Source organism: Diabrotica undecimpunctata, chromosome 2 (genome assembly GCF_040954645.1).
Source record: "Diabrotica undecimpunctata isolate CICGRU chromosome 2, icDiaUnde3, whole genome shotgun sequence".
In the NCBI taxonomy this organism is placed as follows: Eukaryota; Metazoa; Arthropoda; class Insecta; order Coleoptera; family Chrysomelidae; genus Diabrotica; species Diabrotica undecimpunctata.
This window is the reverse complement of record NC_092804.1, coordinates 179,848,091-179,870,214: the sequence shown is the minus strand read 5'-3', so window position 1 is coordinate 179,870,214 and position 22,124 is coordinate 179,848,091. Positions and strand designations below refer to the sequence as shown.

The 22,124-nt window shown below is 33.2% G+C and overlaps 2 protein-coding genes across 2 annotated transcripts in view; both read right to left on the bottom strand.

Annotated features, from left to right (window-relative positions):
- The window catches only part of LOC140435297 (EGFR adapter protein-like), a 651,983-nt gene that overhangs the window by 619,500 nt on the left and 10,359 nt on the right, over nt 1-22,124 (bottom strand). The window lies entirely within an intron of this gene.
- Nucleotides 935-20,703, bottom strand: LOC140434006 (alpha-enolase-like). Its single transcript, XM_072521973.1, has 2 exons — nt 20,685-20,703; nt 935-1,377 (listed from the first exon to the last, which is right to left on the bottom strand). The coding sequence occupies exons 1-2, from the start codon at nt 20,701-20,703 to the stop codon at nt 935-937; spliced, it is 462 nt and encodes a 153-aa protein (XP_072378074.1).

Below are 22,124 nucleotides of genomic sequence, written 5' to 3'. Positions count from 1 at the left end.
TTTTTGGCAGGACAATGCCAGACTGCATGTTGCCAGAGAATTGTTAGCTTTAATGGTTCAACATTACATCAACTATTTATCTTGGCCAACACGATCGCCTGATCTGTATCCAATTAAACATGTCTGGCACATGAATCAGCAGGCTCTTGAGTTTGCATCCTCCACAGACTGTAGCAGCTTGTAATGTACCGTCACGTCATGTATACCAAAACGGTTTATATTATTAATAAATATTAATTAATCACTACGAGGTAAGCAATATATTTACCTTTGGAGGTCTCATAACTCGTCGTACGAAACAACGAAGTTTTCAGTTCCTATATTTAACGCAAAGGTTACTCAATATTGTGATTGGTACCATCAGAAAGCGATAGTTAAAAAATTTGACATACCGGTCTCAATTCGGATATCTTCGTTCTGACTAGAAGGGCGGTCAGAAATATATAAAATTTTTGTGGGTTTGTTGCAGTAAATTCATTTCCGACGATCTGGATATACAGCTTGGAATGTTTGCCAAAAGCGTGGAAATCTTCTTTATCAAATGTATCTTGTATTGATACAATGTGGTAAGTATTTACCATGTCTGTGTAGATTTTAAGCATGTCTTCTAGGTTTTTCTTCTTCTTTGGATCAAATTTTCTGTTCTTAAAATCTAGATTGTAGTAAAGACCTCTGACAAGAAATTTGAAAGCAGCTCCATCCATACCAATTTGAACCCTATCAGTGTACCCTGCAGCTTGAATAGCCCTAACTATGAACTGAAGTGCTTCTTTCGTGGTTTTAGTATTTGTTGGAACAAACCCCCACTGTCACCTACTGTATTTGCTGCTACTTCAAATCTATCCCGAAGAATTTTGGCTAGGAAATGGTAGGTTTCTGTCCCCATCTTCATGGCTTCTGCGGTCGATGTAGCTCCTGTGGAAAGTATTGTGAATTACTTATATGACAATTTATGGCTCGCTCGTTCTCCGCCCATCATAACACTAAAAACAGGAACCAGAAACACAACAGTCTTTACATCCGCTAAATCAGCTATGTGTCTATATAACGGTAGATCCCTTTTAGCAGCTTCTGCCTTACAAACAGCTAGAGAAACTCTTAGTAAGGGATTTTCTCCAAATTTTAATTTATCCTCTGTACCATCAAGGTTTATTAAGAACTGGTCAAGTTTCTCTTGTTCCTTGACGTCAAACTCTTGCTTTAGAAGCTCCGGACCTATTATTAAATTGATATTATGAACACCTTTTCCAAAAAAGTCGTTGTCGTTTTTATCTTGAATTTCTACACAATCGTAGACACCTTGACTATTTGCAGAAGGAATTGAAGCTCTGAATAAACCCAAATCAGTAATAAGGTCTACTTCAACCGTTCTCACTCCTAGAAATTTAATTTCGTTCCGTTTTCAAGCATTAGGTAGAGTACAACATTATTTTGTTATAATATATTAATATATTTGGAATTTGCTTCGTCAGGCACTTTTTCTAAATCGAATGCAAAAAATTGCATTGCGATTCGTCTTGCTGCGAAAAATTGGTAGGTTTTGTAATTTTTAGTGCTTTAGTTGCTCGCCTTATTTTAATTTTCTCTTTAATATCTCAGTAAATGCATTTTTCTTGGTGTTCTCATCGATCATTTACATGTTAACTTTGTAAAAGTTTAGTATTTATTAGTTTTGAGTATCGCAATACAAACTTTTAACATTTTAACCGACGATAACCCTCCACTGAGCTCGTAAACAACCCTCGGCTCGCAAGAAATTTTAGATTCTGTAAATGCCGAGGGTGTTTAAGACTTGTGGCCTGGCACCGTAGAACATAAATAGCCCATAGCCAGTATATCTGACCGACTAAGGGCATTAATTCAGTATGAACTGCACGGGTCCTGTGTGAGTCTTAACTCTGGAGCAAAAAGCATCAGGTTAAATTTCGATAAGGGAGATTTGTATGTCCGGGGTGTGTATGAAAGCCACCAAAGGCGCTGCCGGTTTTCTGTTTTTTTTTAAATTTATAGGGATAAATTTATTCATCGGATCAGAAAGTATTTGAGAGGGAAAATATATTTATTCTGAAACTGTTAATTATTTTGGCGTTTTACTTGTAATCAATTAACCTTTACGGGTTGTTCTTCTCTTATAATGGCTTTTTTAAATAGCAAACTTCAGTAATAGAACTTCCTCAAGAACTATTTAATTGCTTATGTTTTTGCCATTCAATTATATGGTAAAACAAGAGTTCTGAATAACCAATGTTTTCTTTTAAAACCAACTTTGGGAATGACTTCATTAACATTAAAGGAATATCTATATAAAGGAAAAATATATTATCTGACAGATTTAATAAATAAATGTGAAATTTTATTAGACCCAAAAACTCACTCTAGTGCTACAAAGCGTACGCCTAAGACAAAAATTCTGAGAACTGCTCTTAAAAGATTTTAGGATCAGTCTAATCAGTCTATACATACAAGTTTTGTTAGCCCAGAGATAGAATAACTTTTTTGTATAAAATACTATTTTTATTTATAATTTCCCAATTAAGCCACACACTTAAGATATTCCTCAAAATAAGACATGGAAGACTATACAAAAAAAAAATAGAAGAAGATATAGATGACACCTAATTTGGATTCAGAGGATGACTAGGAACGAGAGAGGCTCTGTTCGCTTTTAACGTTCTCGCTTAAAGGAGACTAGATATGAACCAGGATCTCTATGTCTGCTTTATAGATTATCAAAAGGCTTTTGATAGAGTATGACATCAGAAATTCGTAAAACTGTTGAGAGAAAAGAATGTGGATAGTCGAGATATACGGGTTATTGTCAATCTGTACTGGAATCAAAAAGCAAAGGTTAGAATCGAAAATATCGAAACAGAAACAATAGAAATCAAAACAGGTGTTAGACAGGGTTGCGTGCTATCCCCATTGCTATTCAATCTGTACAGCGAAGCAATTTTTAAGAAAGCAATCAGAGGAACAACAGGGTATATCAATAAACGGTAAAATCTTAAACAACATAAGATTCGCAGACGACACCGCTGTTTTTGCAGACAGTCTAGAAGCATTGCAACGCTTAGCAAATAGATTACATCAAGTCAGTATCAAATATGGACTACAAATGAACGTTAAGAAAACCAAGTTCATGATTATTTCTAAGCAACATACAGTAGGAAGGCTAGATATCGAGGAAAAACAAGTAGAAAGAGTGAATAACTACAAATATCTGGGAACCTGGGTAAATAAAAACAATGACCAAGGTATAGAAATAAGGACAGGCATTGAAATTGCAAGACAAGCATTTATAAAACTGAAAACAATGTTTGTCAATCAAGACCTTCCTCTGGATCTGAGGATAAGAGCCTTAAGATGTTACGTATTCTCGACTTTGTTGTATGGAATGGAAAGCTGGACTCTAAAAGTAGATAATATAAAGAAGTTGGAATCATTTGAGATGTGGTATAGAAGAATTTTAAAAATACCATGGACCCAACGAGTTACAAACGCAGAAGTGTTAAGAAGGCCACAAAAGGATTGCGAGGTCATAAAGCACACCAAAACAAGAAAGCTGGAATATTTACGCCACATTACCAGAGGTGCGAAATATGAAATATTAAGGCTCATAATGCAAGGTAAAATCAAGGGTGAAAGATCCATAGGAAGACGAAGAATTTCCTGGCTGAGAAACCTAAGAGAGTAGTATAGTTGCAGCTCAGTAGATCTTTTTAGAGCAGCCGCCAATAAGGTACGGATAGCTGTGATGATAGCCAACCTCCTATAGGAGAAGGAACTACAAAAAGAAAAATAAAATACTAAATACTAAATTCGCCGAACAGCCAGAAAAACTTTGACAAGCTTTGTCCAAGAGCCAACCAACTTTAATAACCAATATCTTATTATAATTTAATATTTAAATAAGGTATCAATATGAAAGTACGTATCAATTATGTGATCTTTTAGAAAAAAATTGTGGTAATTTAAGACAAGAGAACAGAAACGTTGAAATAGTTAAAAAAGTGCTACACTATTATGTTTTGTTGACACATTTCTACCATTTAAGTTAAAGTTGGGTCGTAGTAGGTATTATGAAAATAAAATGTTCACTTAAAGTGAACTTTTAATTTATTTAGTGTTAACTTTAAATTGATGATTTAACGGTTCTTGAAATTAAAGATGCAGTTAAAAACTAGCCAGAAACAAATCACCCAGAATAAATAATTTCCCATCTGAACAATATAAAGAAGGTGATCATGATACCATAATGGCATTACAGCAGCTTATAAAAAAAATATAGACACAGAAATCCCTCCTCAATGATTGGAATATTTTGCACCATTCACAAAAAGGAGATATCGTTGAATGCTCTAACCACAGAGCAATACGCACCATATGTATGGCACCATATGCAGAACAGATAGAAGGAAAATACCAGACTGGTTTCAGAGGTGGTAAAACGACAATTCATCAGATTGCAACCCTCAAGCAAATTTTGGAAAAAACACTTGGATATGGCATTGATACTCATCACATATTTATAGACTACAAGCAGCTCACGACTCTGTGAATAAAAGAGAAATATTCAAAGCAATGATAAAGCTAGGAATACCAAATCAGTTGAGTAAGATGACATTTATTACTTTTGAAATTTATGAAAAGAATCATTACGAATCGAATTTTAATATCGATCTTTTATTTTCATCTTTGTTTTACTATCTTTTATAGAAAGATATACTTATAGTTTTTTACTTTTTTCGTTTTCGTTTATTGTCTGTATTTTGTTAGTTATTTTATGTAGTTTCTAATTTAAACCTGCTTAGAGTAAATATGACTAGAAACGAATTGATGGAGAAAAGAGTGTAAAAAAGTAAAATATAGCGCCAATATAGAAGCTTGGCTTCAAAATATATTAAAATGGATTCTAATAATACCGGAGGCAGGATCACCATGTAATAATGCCAAAGAAACCTTACTTGGGAGAGGTTTTTTTTAATGTTAATTAGAATTAGTTGCTATGAACTTTATAAAATGAAAAAAGAATGAAAATGGAAAGAACTCTCTAAGAATGAGGAAACTAAATGATAAATAATATTTTTTAAGGAATTTGTGACTATGCCAAAGTAGATCAAAGTTTTTATAGACAATAAGTTTATTACTGAAAGAAACGACGATTAGATACTTAAATTCCGATTCAGAGATATTTCCAGACTAAGAAAAGGAGAAAATCTGCTCGAGTGAGAATCGGCACGTGTATATTTTCACAGGGGTTTGAATAACTCATGTCTGAAGTTCTCAGATTTCAGGAATTACAATAATATGGAAATTTTCTTTTTGAACCAACTTCGTTTAAAAGGTTAGACTAACTTAAAATTTATCAAAGGAAAGATAAAACCGTTTACTGGGAATTTTGTTTGATGATCAAAGAGCAGATTTTTATGGAATTAATACAAATATCGAGTGTTACCTGTTTTTTGAAAGACATACTTTTCATAGGGAGGAATGGAACAGTGCGGTCCTTAAAGTGTGGATTTTTGTTGCGTTCTGCATATACGAAGACCTCTATATAACAATCGAGGACATCAGAAATAAAGAATAATGTCTATATGGTTATTCTCTTTTTAATAAATAAATACAAAGAGGAACGACTGAATAAGATACAAAACAAAAGTCGAGGACATAGCAACAAAAATTGCCAAACTTAAATGGAGCTTCGCGGGCCACACTGCTAGACAAAAGACCAACGTTGGAATACTACAATATAACATTGGAGACCTTACGAAAGTAAACGACCAAGAGGAAGACCACAGATGAGATGGATTGATGATATTAAAAGAATAGCCGGAACAAATTGGAAATCTGTTGCTCAGGATAGAGACCGATGGAAGGAGTTAGGAGAGGCCTATGTCCAAACATGGACGACAGAAGGCTAGGAAGAAGAAGAAGAAGATTTCTCCATTTCGCATTGGTTTCTCCCTTTCGCATGTATATTCTCATAAAAAAAATAATAAACGAGTAGACTGAAATTGTTCGAGCAGTAATGAGTTATAAACATTTCCTATTCAAATAAAATTAAAATAAAATTAAAGACAGTCAAGAATTTCCTTTCACGCAAAAATAGTCTATGTATCTGTTGATACGTATTTCGCTTTAATAAAGCTCATCAGAACAGTTATTCATAGGCTTTCTCAACGTGAAAATTAATCCTTTCCTGTCTTTGTGAAGCAACGATAAAATGGCTTCGAAACGGACGCAATAGCGACATCTGATATTAAATCCGTAAAATAGTTTCGAAACACAATTCAGATAACTGCCTTAATCTGAACCTTCTATAAATGCAAGGTATAACAGACGCTGATAAAGATGTTAATAGAGACATGGGGAATCTAAAATTTGCATTCCACGACATGTCTCCTCAGCTAAGCAGAAATCGTTAGCGAATTGGTTTCTTGTACTCATACAGAGTAGATCCGAATAAAAATAAAATTAAAGACAGTCAAGAATTTCCTTTCACGCAAAAATAGTCTATGTATCTGTTGATACGTATTTCGCTTTAATAAAGCTCATCAGAACAGTTATTCGTAGGCTTTCTCAACGTGAAAATTAATCCTTTCCTGTCTTTGTGAAGCAACGATAAAATGGCTTCGAAACGGACGCAATAGCGACATCTGATATTAAATCCGTAAAATAGTTTCGAAACACAATTCAGATAACTGCCTTAATCTGAACCTTCTATAAATGCAAGGTATAACAGACGCTGATAAAGATGTTAATAGAGACATGGGGAATCTAAAATTTGCATTCCACGACATGTCTCCTCAGCTAAGCAGAAATCGTTAGCGAATTGGTTTCTTGTACTCATACAGAGTAGATCCGAATAAAAATAAAATTAAAGACAGTCAAGAATTTCCTTTCACGCAAAAATAGTCTATGTATCTGTTGATACGTATTTCGCTTTAATAAAGCTCATCAGAACAGTTATTCGTAGGCTTTCTCAACGTGAAAATTAATCCTTTCCTGTCTTTGTGAAGCAACGATAAAATGGCTTCGAAACGGACGCAATAGCGACATCTGATATTAAATCCGTAAAATAGATTCCGTAAAATTTTAGATTCCCCATGTCTCTATTAACATCTTTATCAGCGTCTGTTATACCTTGCATTTATAGAAGGTTCAGATTAAGGCAGTTATCTGAATTGTGTTTCGAAACTATTTTACGGATTTAATATCAGATGTCGCTATTGCGTCCGTTTCGAAGCCATTTTATCGTTGCTTCACAAAGACAGGAAAGGATTAATTTTCACGTTGAGAAAGCCTATGAATAACTGTTCTGATGAGCTTTATTAAAGCGAAATACGTGTCAACAGATACATAGACTATTTTTGCGTGAAAGGAAATTTTTGACTGTCTTTAATTTTATTTTTATTCGGATCTACTCTGTATGAGTACAAGAAACCAATTCGCTAACGATTTCTGCTTAGCTGAGGAGACATGTCGTGGAATGCAAATTTTAGATTCCCCATGTCTCTATTAACATCTTTATCAGCGTCTGTTATACCTTGCATTTATAGAAGGTTCAGATTAAGGCAGTTATCTGAATTGTGTTTCGAAACTATTTTACGGATTTCCTATTCACTTTACGTTCCTTGAGATTTGACGATAGACGCACAAAAGGTTATAGTTGTAAAATAGACAATCTGTCGACCATTACATTGTTTTTTGATAAATTTATAAAAAAAGTTTTAAAATTCATAAAATTTAAGTAGAGTATACAACAATTGATGAAAAGGTAGAAAGATTTTGGGTTGAGCCGGCGGCAAGTTTTCTTTTTTGGATGAAATGGGGTTTATATGTTTTTGAATGCTTTTATTGATTTCGGTTTTGTGGTAGCCGTTTTGTAAGAGTGTTTGCCTTATTACATTGATTTCGGAGGCCTGTGATTGTTATCGCTAAGTCTTATAGAACGGGAAATAAGAGTGTTGATAACTGAATTGAGTTGGATGGGGTGATGATGTGACTAGGCATGGGTTTCCGGGAATAGAAAAACTGTAAGGTGGGTTTTTCTGAAGAAGAACATCAAGGAATGGCAAAGACGCTTCAGACTCAACTTCCATCGTGAATTGAATACTGGGATGTATTTCATTCAGATGGGAGAGAAGGAGATCTTATGTGTCTTTACCATGGGGCCAAATGACAAAGGTGTCATCAACGTACCGTAACTAGCAGGTGGGTTTGAGATTTAATGAGGACGGCTACTGTTTCGAAATGTTCAATGTAGATATTAGCTATTACGGGAGAGATGAGAGATTCCATTGGGACACCTTTGATTTGACGATAGAAATGATTTGGGAATGAAAAATATGTATTAGACATGCAGCAGTTTATAATAGATAATGTGTCTTGGGGAATTTGAAGTTTAAAGTCCAAGGTTGAAATGGTTTCATCGATGGGAATGTTGGTGAATAAAGAAACAATGTCAAAACTAACTAGTATATCTGAGGGTGAAATAGAAATGTTTTTCAGAACATCAATGAAATCAAAAGAGTTTTTGACAAAAGACAAATCGTTTTCAGCTAATGGTTGTAAAGATAAAGCGAGATGTTTTGCCATTTTCTGAGTGGGGCAGTTGAATGCAGTGACGATGGATCTTAGGGGAACATTGGACTTATGGATTTTTGGAAGGCCGTATATTTTTGGAATTCGAGATTATTTTTCTCTGGGTATAAAAGATTTTTTGATGTCTGGAGGTAGAATAGACTTATTTATAATCAGTATCTTTACTCTATCTGAGGCTACTCTGAAGAGTTATATTGAATTTCATCTAAATCAGTTCCTTACATTTTTCAAATATGACACTCTACTTCTTCTTATACTACTTCTTTCTCTTATCGTTCCCTGTATTATCAACCTTAGCATTTTATATCACTATTCCCTCATTACGTGTCCCAGAGATTGTAACGTTTTAATTTTTATTTTGTTTATTATTTTGTATTTTTTGCCCATTTTTCGTAATATTTCCGTGATCGTTTTTTTTGTGTATCCATGTAATTCTAAGCATCTCTCTGTAACATTACATTTCAAATAACTGTAGCTCATTAATGTGTTCTTGCCTTCAATTCCATATTGTAGTAAAGAAAACACGTAACATCTCAAGAGCTCTTACTCTCTGTTCTCATCTAAGATCTTTATTGCAGAGAATTGGTTTTATTTTTAGAAACGCATTTCTAATTATTTTTATCCTGGCCCTTATTTCTGTTGTTTGATCATTATTTTTTTGAAATCTGGGTTCCCAGATATTTGTATTTTGTAACTCTTTCTATCGGTACATCTCCCAAATGTACTTCGTTCCATATTTCCATCCATATTTTTCACATAAACTGCTTGTCTTGTTTAGTAGTAGTTAAAGTTGTTCAGCAAAGGAGGTTCTGAAATTTGATTTGGAACTACTTCTTTCCCATGTTTGCTGTTTTTTAATGCCCTTTGAATTTCCTTTGTTAGGAGATGTCTTTGAGTGTGTTACTTAATTTACTTGTATCGATTTTTGCATCTTTTGCTCTTCGGTTTAAATATTTTCATTTTAAAACCAATACTGGGTTGTGATCTGACCCTATCTCGGCACTCGAAAATATTTTTGCTGATATAATAATTGCGTTTCTATATCTTTATCAAAGTAATATAATAGTCTATTTGGTTTCTTAAATTGACTTTCATATTTATATATATTAGTTATTATATATTATATATTAGCAAATTATCTAAATCGATTACAATTAATAATTTTATTAAAGACAATAATTCAAAAATAGTAGCCAAAGAAGGAGCCAATCACAGTAAAAGCCGCATATACTAGATTTATACCAATTAAAATAGATAAGGTTTATGCAATTGATATCATCTTACCAGCGGACTGAAAAGAATAGAATATAAAGAATAATAAGTTTTTAAACGTGACAGACTAAAAATTAATTTAATTTAGAATCTACGAGAAATACATTTGAAGAAAAATAAAAATGTTACATAGTGAATAACGCACACTATGATTTACAACGTCATACGGCTCTTTTAGAGACTTTAACGCTTATGACGCTATATAAATCTGTCTTTCGAAAGGAATTTTATCTATCAGAATAGATTTTTGCAGCGACATCACAAAGCAATCCCCTACACGTTTAATTAGAGATCATAAACTGTTCATAAAGCAGGCATCTGCAGTAAAATTATCTTTTATCGATCGTTAGAGCCATCAGCTACCTAAATTTGATTTTTTACTTTCCTCACTTGGAGTCAATAAAACTACTCTATGCGATAATACAGTGGCGTGTAATGGATTCTGATAATAGATTGTGTTCAAAATTATATGTATGAATAAACCAGGTAATTTCTAATCTAGTGAATTGATAATAAATATTCGAATTAACTACTTTCAACAAAAAATCACAAATACTTAAAAAGTACCATAATTGATTATATTCTCTCAGATTTCTCAACCTTTCATGTACGCTATACAATCATTAATGCAGGACTATCTGATAATGAAGCAGTATATACCAAGTTTAATACTCTAAACAAACCATGCCCGAAAACCCAACGGTAAGTAGGATTTTTTCCGCTCAGAACATTCATAAATTCCAAAATTTGTGCTTGACTTATGGGTGGCACTTTCCCTTTGTAGACGTGGACTATAATTTCAGTGATTTATAGATAGGCTTGTCTGTATTTTAAATAAGGCATTTCGTTTAATACCAATTAAGTCAAAACATCACAAACTCTGGACTACCAAAGGTATCCGCATATCAGCCAAGAATATGCGTTCACTACTGTACATCAAGGAATTTACTATCAACGTCTTTGTCACTCAATATATCTCCAAGTACAGAGAAACCTATCTAAAACTTATTAAAAAAGCTAAAAATGTACTATCAAAATGGTCTGCTAAGCTCGAAAAATGTTGCAAGAGAAACTTGGTCCATAATAAACGATCTTCGAAATAAAATTAACACAGCTCAAACATTTTCTATTCCAAACCTTAAAAATCTAAATGAATACTTAGTTAATGGGAGTAAAAATATAACGTCAACTATTTTGCCATAACAATATCCTATTTTCTATCTCCTCAATTTAAAAAAGGTTCCGGGTTTATTCTTTATAAAACCAGTTGATAAAACTAAACTGTTCTAAACAATCAGTAGTATTAAAAGCAAATCTTTCTGTAGTACTGATGGACTATCCATAAAAATTTTCTTAAATCTCCCAAAAAATGTGTTGGAAGTCCTGATCTCACCAATAAATGATTCCTTTGAAAAAGGAATAATAAAAGGTATATTTCCAGAGTGTCTAAAGGCAGCCGTTATTATTTCTCTTCATAAGGTTGATGGAATGAAATCGAATGTATGCAACTATAGACCTATTACCTTACTATCGGTCCTATCCAAAATTATTGAGAGACTTATAAAACCCCGACGTATGTCCTTTCTCGTTGAAACCATTTTATCACAAAATCAGTTCGGCTTTTTATCTAATAAATGTACCACGATACGACCGGGCATACGACCAGATAGAAATAAGCCTGGCAGAAGTTAAGAGAGCAATCAAGACATTGAAGAACAAAAAAGCTAAAGGACCCGGAGGAATACCAAACGAACTAATTAAAAACGGAACGGAAAAGTTATTCCGCATGCTACATAGAATGTTCGAAAGAGGACTAAATGGAGAAGAAATACCTGCGGAATGGACACAAGCATACCTCACATCCATACATAAGAAAGGAAACAGGAAAAAATGTGAAAACTATAGAGGAATTAGTATAATATCGTCGGTAGGTAGACTTTACGGGAAAATTATTAAAGAAAAACTAGAAACTGAAATAATAGGAAAAATTGGAGAAGACCAAGCAGGGTTCACAGTAGGAAAATCATGCCTAGATCATACGTACACATTAGAACAACTGATAGAGAAGAAAATGGCAAAAGGTAGACCGGTCCATCTGGCCTTTGTTGATCTAAAGAAAGCATATGACTCAATACCTAGAGTCAAATTATGGGAAGCAATGAATGATCTCGGAATCCGACAAACACTAATAAAAGCAGTTAAAGCACTATACAAAGAAAACAAAGTAGCTATTAAATGTGGAAATAAAGCCTACAATCCATTTAAGACGACAAAAGGACTTCTACAAGGCTGTGCTACGTCCCCTACTCTGTTTAAAATATTCTTGGAAAAGACACTCAAACCATGGAGGAGAAAGTGCGAAGGAATGGGCATACCAGTAAGAGACGAATACCTATACACCTTAAGTTTTGCCGACGATCAAGTAGTCATCGCACAAGATGAAGAAGATCTCAGCTTTATGCTCAGAAAACTAGAAGAAGAATTTAAAAACAACGGAATGGAAATAAACTTAGAGAAAACCGAATACCTAACAACAGAAAACAAGGATATGAGAAACCTAGAGATAGACGAGGGAAGACAAATAAATGGAACAGATAAATTCAAGTATTTAGGAACCATAATATCGAACCAGGGAACAACAGAAGAAGATATAAACAACAGACTGAGACAAACAAGAAACTGTATAAGACAACTAAACTCAGTGTTGTGGGATAAGAACATTACGATAAAGACAAAAAAGAGAATATATAACACCCTGACAAGAAGTATCCTGACATATGGGTCCGAAAACTGGACAATAAACAAGAGAAATAGAGGTAGAATAAGAGCAGTAGAAATGGAGTTCCTGAGGAGAAGCTGTAGACTTACAAAAAGAGACAGAATTGAAAACGCAGAGATTAGGCGGAGAATGGGAGTGCAATCAGACATAATCGACTATATAGATTGATCGACTATATAGATATGGAGAAAAGAACCCTGCGAGATGGAGACTGGAATGACAGGGAAAATTGGAGAAAACGGTTGAGTGAAGGAAGACAGTGAAAACTGTGGAAATCCTTAGTAGTAGTAGTGTACCACGATGCTATGTTTTCTGTACTACTTGAGGTCTATCAAGCACTAAACTGTCTTTACACACTAAAAGCTAAATCTTTACACTGTTACTGTTTTTTGTGACAATACCAAACCTTGTGATTGTCTAAATCGTGTCTAAATATAAATTGTGTAAATCGGCATGTAGCTATCTATCAGTGTGTGTGGGTTTTCGGTACACTCTTTGTCCTTTGTCCCCTTCCTTCGTATTATCAACACATCTAAAAATGGTAGTTGTTCGTTTTTTTCCAGTTCCATAGTAAACTGGATTTGATGACGTATATTATTGATGTGATCTAAAAATACCTTTAGTTTTTCTTCTCAAGCGACGATTTAATTTATCCAACTATGAACTATAACATTTTTTCTTTTACATTTTTTATTTAAAACCAAAATTCGGTTCACTGGACCGTATTTCTTAGCACGCCTCAGAGATACGTTTTTCTAACTCGTAAAGTTCAAACTGTAAAATTATTACATTAGTTTCGGAAATAGGGTCATAAACGGATTCTATAAAATTATTTCGCGCATCACTACCTGACATATTAAATTCCTAATATATTCCAGAAGGATATGATGGGTCATAAAGAATTGAGTCTATCGTAAATAGACTTTTTTATAGATTGTAATTCAACGCTTTGGAGGATTTTCTAGCAAGTTATTAATTGTTTTATATCTAAATCATGAATGTGTTGCTTGTGTGAGTCCATTTCAAAAGGTAAAAGAAATAATAAGTTAGACTTACTCACAATCAATTTAATTTAACTAATCGGACGACCGGTTTCGCTTTCTATAATATGCAAAGCATCTTCAGGTCACGATACAAAGTTAAAATGCTGAAAATAATAATCCCATATTAGGGTGTTGTCTAATAAAGATAAAACAAAGGTAGGTGATATAAATTATATAAATTACAGTAATTATGCCAATATTACATGTCTGCGGTTTTTCAAAATGAATAAAATGTTTAAGCAGACAAGGTAAGACCCACAAATTGGTAAAATAGTCTATTAAACTGTAATGAATTAATAAATAAACAAATAAATAAACATTACTTACATGCCGGTACTCTATTAATTGATGGTTGAAATAACATGGTTCAAACTATCTTGTATTGTTGATTGGAGAACTCAGGTCAACTATTGTAATTGTTTAACAGTAAACAGGGAAGTTCTTGAGGAGACAGAGGTTATACCAACAGGTAAAAGGTTCTCTATTTAAACCGGTGTAAAGTAAAATTATTCTTATTTCAATTTTTCTATACCATGAGCAGAAGTATCATTACACCGACATGAACAATGGTGAGTTTGTATAATAATTTCTGTGACACTTGAACAATTTCAAATTTAAAGCAGTTTATAGTTAAAATATAATATTTCTATTTGAAAATGTAGATTTGCATATTATTAGGAATAACAAAATTCTATTTAATTAATACTGCTAGCCTGAACGACTTTACCATGTTGTGTTGGGAACAATCAAACCACGTGTTAAATTTGAAATTAAATATTTTGTAAAATGAGTGTATGTCGAAACCAGATGGGGTGTAATAATAATTTTGGGTTAAATAAGTTGAGGTACCATACCAGTTCAATACTGATATTTAATATAGTTTTAGGAAAATGTAGTTTAAAGTAATATGTTAATGAATTCTGTGAACAAAAAAATTAGATCCATGGGGGACCATATTTTAAACTTTATGTAGAAATTTAAATAATCCAAGGAGTATATCAAATGTATTTGAATGTATATGGGATACTGGAATAAAATAGTTTGACCATGATGTTGAAGTTAATTCCAAAAAATGCACGAAGATAATGGATACTGTATGGAAAACCTCATATGAAAGTTGATTTTGGGGAATCAATTCTATAAGTATATGGGTTTTGGTGTGGAAACCAGAAGTGGAGTGAGATCAGGTAATATTATTTATATTAAATTTTATATCAATACTGAGTATACTGGTGTGTATTCTAGTTCTAACTGTGCATTTAAAGTATCTGATGTGTGATTTTTTAGGGATTTTAATATTTCTAAATGTTCCAGGTTATTTAGTAAGGAGCCTTTATATATAATAAAGGCTCTTTACTTTACAATAAATAACACACATTTCATAAATATATCTCCAGAATAAATATAAATAACTTTAAAGAACTTAATGGTATAGAACATTACTTTCATCAAACAAACAATTACATTTCACCTATCTCTACTTCATTGGATAAAATCTGTCTCCTCAAGAACTTCCCTGTTTACTGTTAAACAATTACAATAGTTGACCTGAGTTCTCCAATCAACAATACAAGATAGTTTGAACCATGTTCTTCCAACCATCAATTAATAGAGTACCGGCATGTAAGTAATGTTTATTTATTTGTTTATTTATTAATTCATTACAGTTTAATAGACTATTTTAATAATTTGTGGGTCTTACCTTGTCTGCTTAAACATTTTATTCATTTATAAAACCACAGACATGTAATATTGGCATAATTACTGTAATTTATATAATTTATATCACCTACCTTTGTTTTATCTTTATTAGACAACACCCTAATATGGAAGTATTATTTTCAGCATTTTAACTTTGTATCGTGACCTGAAGATGCTATGCATATTATAGAAAGCGAAACCGGTCGTCCGATTAGTTAAATTAAATTGATTGTGAGTAAGTCTAACTTATTATTTCTTTTACCTTTTGTTTTATATCTCTCTATCTATCTGTCTCTCTCTCTCTCTCTTATATATATATATATATATATATATATATATATATATATATATATATATATATATCGTAAACTCTTAAATATTGGGGAAATCTTCAAGAAACACTCTAATGAGTATTAATTGTTTCGTCGAACATTTTCGCCAAAGAGAATTAATTTGGCTTCTTCGGGGCTGAAAGAGAATAATATATATATATATATATATATATATATATATATATATATATATATATGTATAAAAAAATCAGATACCTGGATTTGTCACAGTCCTTAGAGAAATCTTATTCTCCCGAGCAACTCGTACGTTTTTATTCTACCAATTTTGGTAAATTAATTAAGAAATAAAATATAATGTGCAGCATGTGCTGATTTTCTGCCAGTACGCTATAGTGAACTTTTTTTTGACACACTTACCATTACAAAATTAAAAGTTCCTGTTTTAATACTTTACCACAACGGAAACTAACTAGATAATCCTCTCCGCAGTTTCCGTTAATCGAACAAGGACGGATACACCACTAACGTTTTATTCTTTCCCAAAGAGAATCATTTCGAAAAACTTTCCGTTTTTTGCTGCACTCAAACAGCGCTCCGATTTCTCAAACTTTTGCTTCGTAGATATAATTTGTAAGTTTGTTGCAAAACTCAAATGGGATTTCGTAATTAGCGTTCGTCGGTATCGAAGTTGGGCTCGAATTTTTTCTTTTGAATCTGCAGCGGGGAATCGCGTGCATGGACGTGGAAAGATAAGGTATTAATTTATTCGACAAATACCAATTTGGAAGCGTTTTCTTCGATGCATTCGAATAATTGATCATTTTTAAGAAAGAAAGAGAGAGGAGTTGAAAGAATAAGTAAGAGGGATGCCTTGAACTGGTAGAGTAGATAAGATGTCTACGAAGTTTTGTTGTTTTATCTTACATAAGACTCGTTTACAAAAGTTTTTATACTGTATATTTTTAACTATCAATTGAATCGTTTATTTCAGAAACCCGTCAACTGAAATTTTTTTCAAAAATGAGTTTAATACAGATTCTGATTCTTCAAGTTGAAATACATATCTTAGTGCAGAAACTCGTCAAAAGGCATGAAGGGTTTTATATGTCAACAACAATATTGGGTTTAGTGCAAAAACCTGTCAAGCGACTTCACTAACCGGATTTCTGCAGTAAATTTCAGTTTCAGCAACAGTCAATTGTTTTACAACACATTTAGTTTTTTAGTTTGAGGTAAGAGTTGGCGTTTTGCATTCTTACTGTATATTTTGTGTTACATAAAATATAGTTTCTTTACAAAATTGCAGTGAAAGTTCTGACGATGAACCTAAAGTAAAAGGAAACGTTCACTTCATTACTAATGAAGTGAAACATAAATATAATGTAAAAATGTTATAAACATAAATTTATAAACATATAAACATAATTATTTTTGTTGGATAGGCCGCAATTGACGAAGTAAATCTAAAACGGTAATCACATAAAAACTTTTATCAGCCATCAACTTCGAGTTTTTATCTTCTTCTTCTTCCTATGCCGTCCCCATTAACGGAGGTTGGCGACCACATTTTTAAAAGCTTCTCTGTCTTTTGCAACGTGGAATAATTCGTCTACAGTCATGTTTGTCTAGTCTCGAATATTTCGCAGCCATGACTTCCTCTTTCTACCTATTCCTTTTTTGCCATCGACTCTACCCTGCATGATGACCTGCAGAAGACTATATTTATTATTTCTTAGTATGTGTCCAAGGTATGCAGTCTTGCGTACTTTTATCGTTCTCAACAATTTTTTGTCTCGACCCATCCTTCTCAGCACTTCCTCATTGGTGACCCTGGCAGTCCATGGAATTCTTAACATTCTCCGGTATATCCAAAGTTCAAAGGCTTCAATCTTTTTAACTATTTGCGCTTTGAGTGTCCATGTTTCTACCCCGTACAATAGTTGCGACCAGACGTAACATTCAACAAACCTCAGTCTCAGCGCAGTATTCAGATTTTTGTCACAGAACAATTGTTTGAATTTTAAGAACGCTGCCCTTGCCATTTCTATTCGTACTCGGATCTCTTGGTCTGGATCTAATTCTGTGTTGATGTAAGCTCCCAGATATTTATATTTTGTCACTCTCTCTATTTGTTGTCCACCAAGAGTTAGTTGTTCATTATTTATTGGACTCCTTGATACTATCATAAATTTGGTCTTATCTGTGTTGATGTCAAGTCCTATTTGAATGCATTCACTATTTATTGCATCTAGTAAAGTTTGTAGTTCTTCTATACTCTCAGCCATAATTACCGTGTCATCTGCAAATCTCATGGTGTTTATGATTTCTCCACCAATTCTTATTCCCTCTTTTCTTTCCCATAAGGCTTTTCTGAATATGACCTGTGAGTACACGTTGAAAAGCGTCGGAGACAAGACGCATCCTTGCCTAACGCAATCGGTATATTATTTGTTTCTATATCGTTCACCTTTACTATTGCTTTCTGGTTCCAGTATATAGCCTTAATAAACTCAATGTCTTTTTTGTCTAAATTGATGTTTTTTAATTCATCTATTAACTTCATATGCTGCACTCGGTCAAAGGCCTTCCTAAAGTCTATGAAGCATACAAATGCACTCTTGTTATATTCCCGACATTTCTGCAAGAGTACCGTCAACGCAAATAATGCTTCTCTTGTACCCATGCCTCCTCTGAAGCCAAACTGAGTTTCATCTATCTTGTCCTCACATTTCTTATTAATTCGGTTTTGAACAATTTATAAGAGAATCTTTAAAGGGTGGCACATTAGGCTTATCAATCTATAGTCATTACATGATTTGGGATTGTTGTTTTTTGGTAGAGGTAAAAATATCGATTTAAGCCATTCTTCCGGGATGTTGCCCTCTACATATATGTGGTTGAGAATTCGGGTTAGTCTCTTTATATTACCGTCATCTAAGGCTTTTAACAGTTCAACTGGAATTTGATCAGGATCCGGTGCTCTTCCTTGTTTTGCATTCTGTAGGGCATTCGTTACTTCTGAGGGTAAAATTTGTAGGTATTGTTTTTCTTCACCTATATCTTGTTCATTTTCTCTCTCGTCATGGAACAGATGGATTATATATTGTTCCCATACTTCCTTTATTTTGCTCTCTTCAGTAAGTATTTCTCCATTATTATCTCTTGTTATGAGTGTTCTTCTTTGTCTGGTGTTGCCTGTAAGTTCTTTCATTTTTTATGTAAGTTTGAAGTGTCATGTTTGTTGCTGAGTTCTTCCAATTCCTGGCATTCTTTGTTCATACATTTCTCCTTAGTCTTTCTGATTTCATATTTGATTTTATTCTTGATGGTTTTATATTTATTTTCATCTTTATTTTTGTATTTTCTTTTTTCATTTATTAGCTCAACTATTTCCGTTGTCATCCAGTCTTTTTTAGTGGTTTTCTCTTCTTCGCCTAGGACCTCCTTTCCCGCTTTTAGTATGGCCTTTTTCATATCTGCCCATTCAACGCTTCCTTCAGTTAATTTATTTATCTCTGCGTTTAGTTGCTGTTGGCAGTTGTCGTCTTTTAGGTTTTTGATGTTAATTTTGGTGGTTTTAACTTTTTTCTCCGGTTTCCTGAGTTTAATGTTGACGTTTGCTAGTAATAGATTATGATCCGTATCTGCATCTGCGCTTGGATAGGTTTTTACACTTTGTACTCCATTACGAAACCTTTTGTTAATCGTTATAAAATCTATTTGGTTTCTGATTATATTGTTGGTGTTATCTTTTGGAGAAGTCCACGTGTATAATCTTCGTAAGGGTAGGTCGTAGTATGTATTTGTTATGACTAATTCTTTCTCTTGGCAGTACTGGACTAGTCTGTCTCCTCTTTCGTTTCTTTTACGTAACCCAAAATTTCCTACTATATTTCCAGTTTTTCCTCGACCGACTTTAGCATTAAAGTCGCCCATAATTATTTTTTTTTTATCTAGGTTAATCTTAGTTTTTATCTAAGTGAATTAATTTCTTCATTTAAAAAAACGTTTCTTGGCTTATTTCAGATGCCTCTGAAGATGCTCTAGGGAGCGAAAGTACTTGGGCAAGATTAAATTAATAAAACTCTGCTCGATATCTGCCTTTTATTTGATCAAAGTTCATTTATCCGAGCATTCAACCTTATATCAATCCTAAGAAAGCTCTAAACTCAACTACATCAGCTAATTCTGACTTGTTATCATTTGCATACTTGCTCCTTAGACCAATCAGATAATTTCTGATTGGTCCACTCTAGTATTATAGTAACTATATTTTCCAAAAATAATCTTTCAAATCATGTACTTACGGGTAAACGAATTGCAGTGGGAATCTTGATTATGTTATGGACAGCAATCCGTACATTTTTTGCTGGAGGAACGCTTGACCACTTGAATCTATTTTTACATTAAAATATTTTTTATCTTATTATTAAATTTATCATCGCTTTCAAGTATAGTATTTGTTTCTTCAGAAGGTAACAAAACTTCACTGCTGTCGTTATCGCCTTCTTGCTCACTATCTGTTTCGTGCTCACTATGTATAAAAGTTTTATCCAATATGCTATCGTCAGAATTATCAAGGTCACTGTCACATTCGTTATACCATTGTAATGCAATATTACTAAAATCTGCATCACTCTATTTTCTTGAGTGAACTGGTCATTATTATATTGCACAATTTATTGAAATAGTTGCGTGAATTGCAATGTGCCGTCAATTTGACGGATTGTGATTTTCTACACGTGGTAATTCAAAATATATCGCTCGAAAAGGCAACAAATTTCTGCTATGTACTCTCGATGACTAAACTGAAAGGTACTGAGCTGAGACCGTACCAATTTAGAGTAAGTGGGGATCCCGAATTAACGCGCACTTGCGATACGTCATTTTGACGGCACGTCACCAGTTAAGGGTTTAATAAATACACAATGATATTAATAACGTGGATATACAGCTGATTATTAGATGAAAACACTACTTAAGGTCACTTACGTCTCGTCAAACATCTCATCAAGACTTTTTAACAGATAACAAATCCTGGACGACGGATAAAGTATTTTCACATTTACGATAAAAACAACAAATAAAAAATCTACACTTACAAATTAAATTAAAAAATTAGAATTTATCAGACGTTTTTTTAGATCTAGATGGATGGGCTTGAGTGCACAACGTATTATTATCATTAATCTTCTTCTTAATAAGATACCGTGCATTTCTTTGTAGGCGTTCGCATTATTCTATTTTAAGCAGCATTGCAATGCTGTTCATAACTGTGGATTCCATTAAAAGGCATTTTTTATCCTCTTTTTGTCTTTTCTGCTGTACTAGTTTCATACATGCAGTTTTCTCACTTTTTAGTTTAGTAGTTTTTTAGATGTTTGCCAATACAAGCCAAATTTCAAATGATCCTCTAAAAAAGAAAGACAAGAGATCAAAGTATAACAAATAAGACATCAACAAAAATTCAAATCAATTTTTTACGTGCCGATCGTTATCAAAACTCTATTTGCATTTGCATCACAATGCCGAAACAGAAGAAATACGGCTTTTCCAGACTTAATATCCAATTAGAAGGGTGAGACTTTTGTTGAAACATCACGAAAAGAAAAATTGGAATCAAGCACGCCACGAGACGCCCTTCGGGGGGTGAATTGGTGTAAAAAATATACATTTTAGATTCGCATGGCTGGTTTCTAGTAATTAAAAAGCAAAAAGTAACGGTTGAGAACTAGTTAAACAGTCAATTCTGTTCAAATATTTATTTAACCGAAAAGAAAAATTGTTTCTTTATTTTTTATATTCTTTTATTTACGTTTTTTATGTATATGGTCATGAGAAATTTTTCTTTTCTTTGAATAGAAGTCCCAATATGTTTTTTAGACTTCTAAATAGACCTTATTATGCTTTTAAAATTACTTATAGTAATATAGTAATAGGCAAAGTCCCTATTAAATTTTCTTATCAAAATGCTTCTTCGCTCTATTGGCGATTTGTTTCCAGCCTCTTTTGCGCTACTATATCAATATGTTTATTTTATTCTATTTTTTTTGTCTCTTATTCTCTATTGTTTCCACTTTCACTTTCATTTTACTTGTGTCAGTCATGTGGTTATCTGGAATATTTTAGTTTTTGGGTTTATATGATATGTTGTATGAACACTGGGCGGTGGAAGAAGCTCTGGTCAATAGTAGCATAGATTCAAGATACCGACAATTGATACATAATATTTACCAAAACGCAACCATGACCGTAATTTTGGACGACAAATTAATAACGGATAATATAAAAGTTAAACGAGGAGTCCGACAAGGCGATATAATTTCACCTAAACTGTTTACCTTGACCCTCGAAGATATAATAAAATCAACAGATTGGGAAAACAGAGGAATATGTATTAACGGAAAGTACCTAAATCACCTTAGATATGCG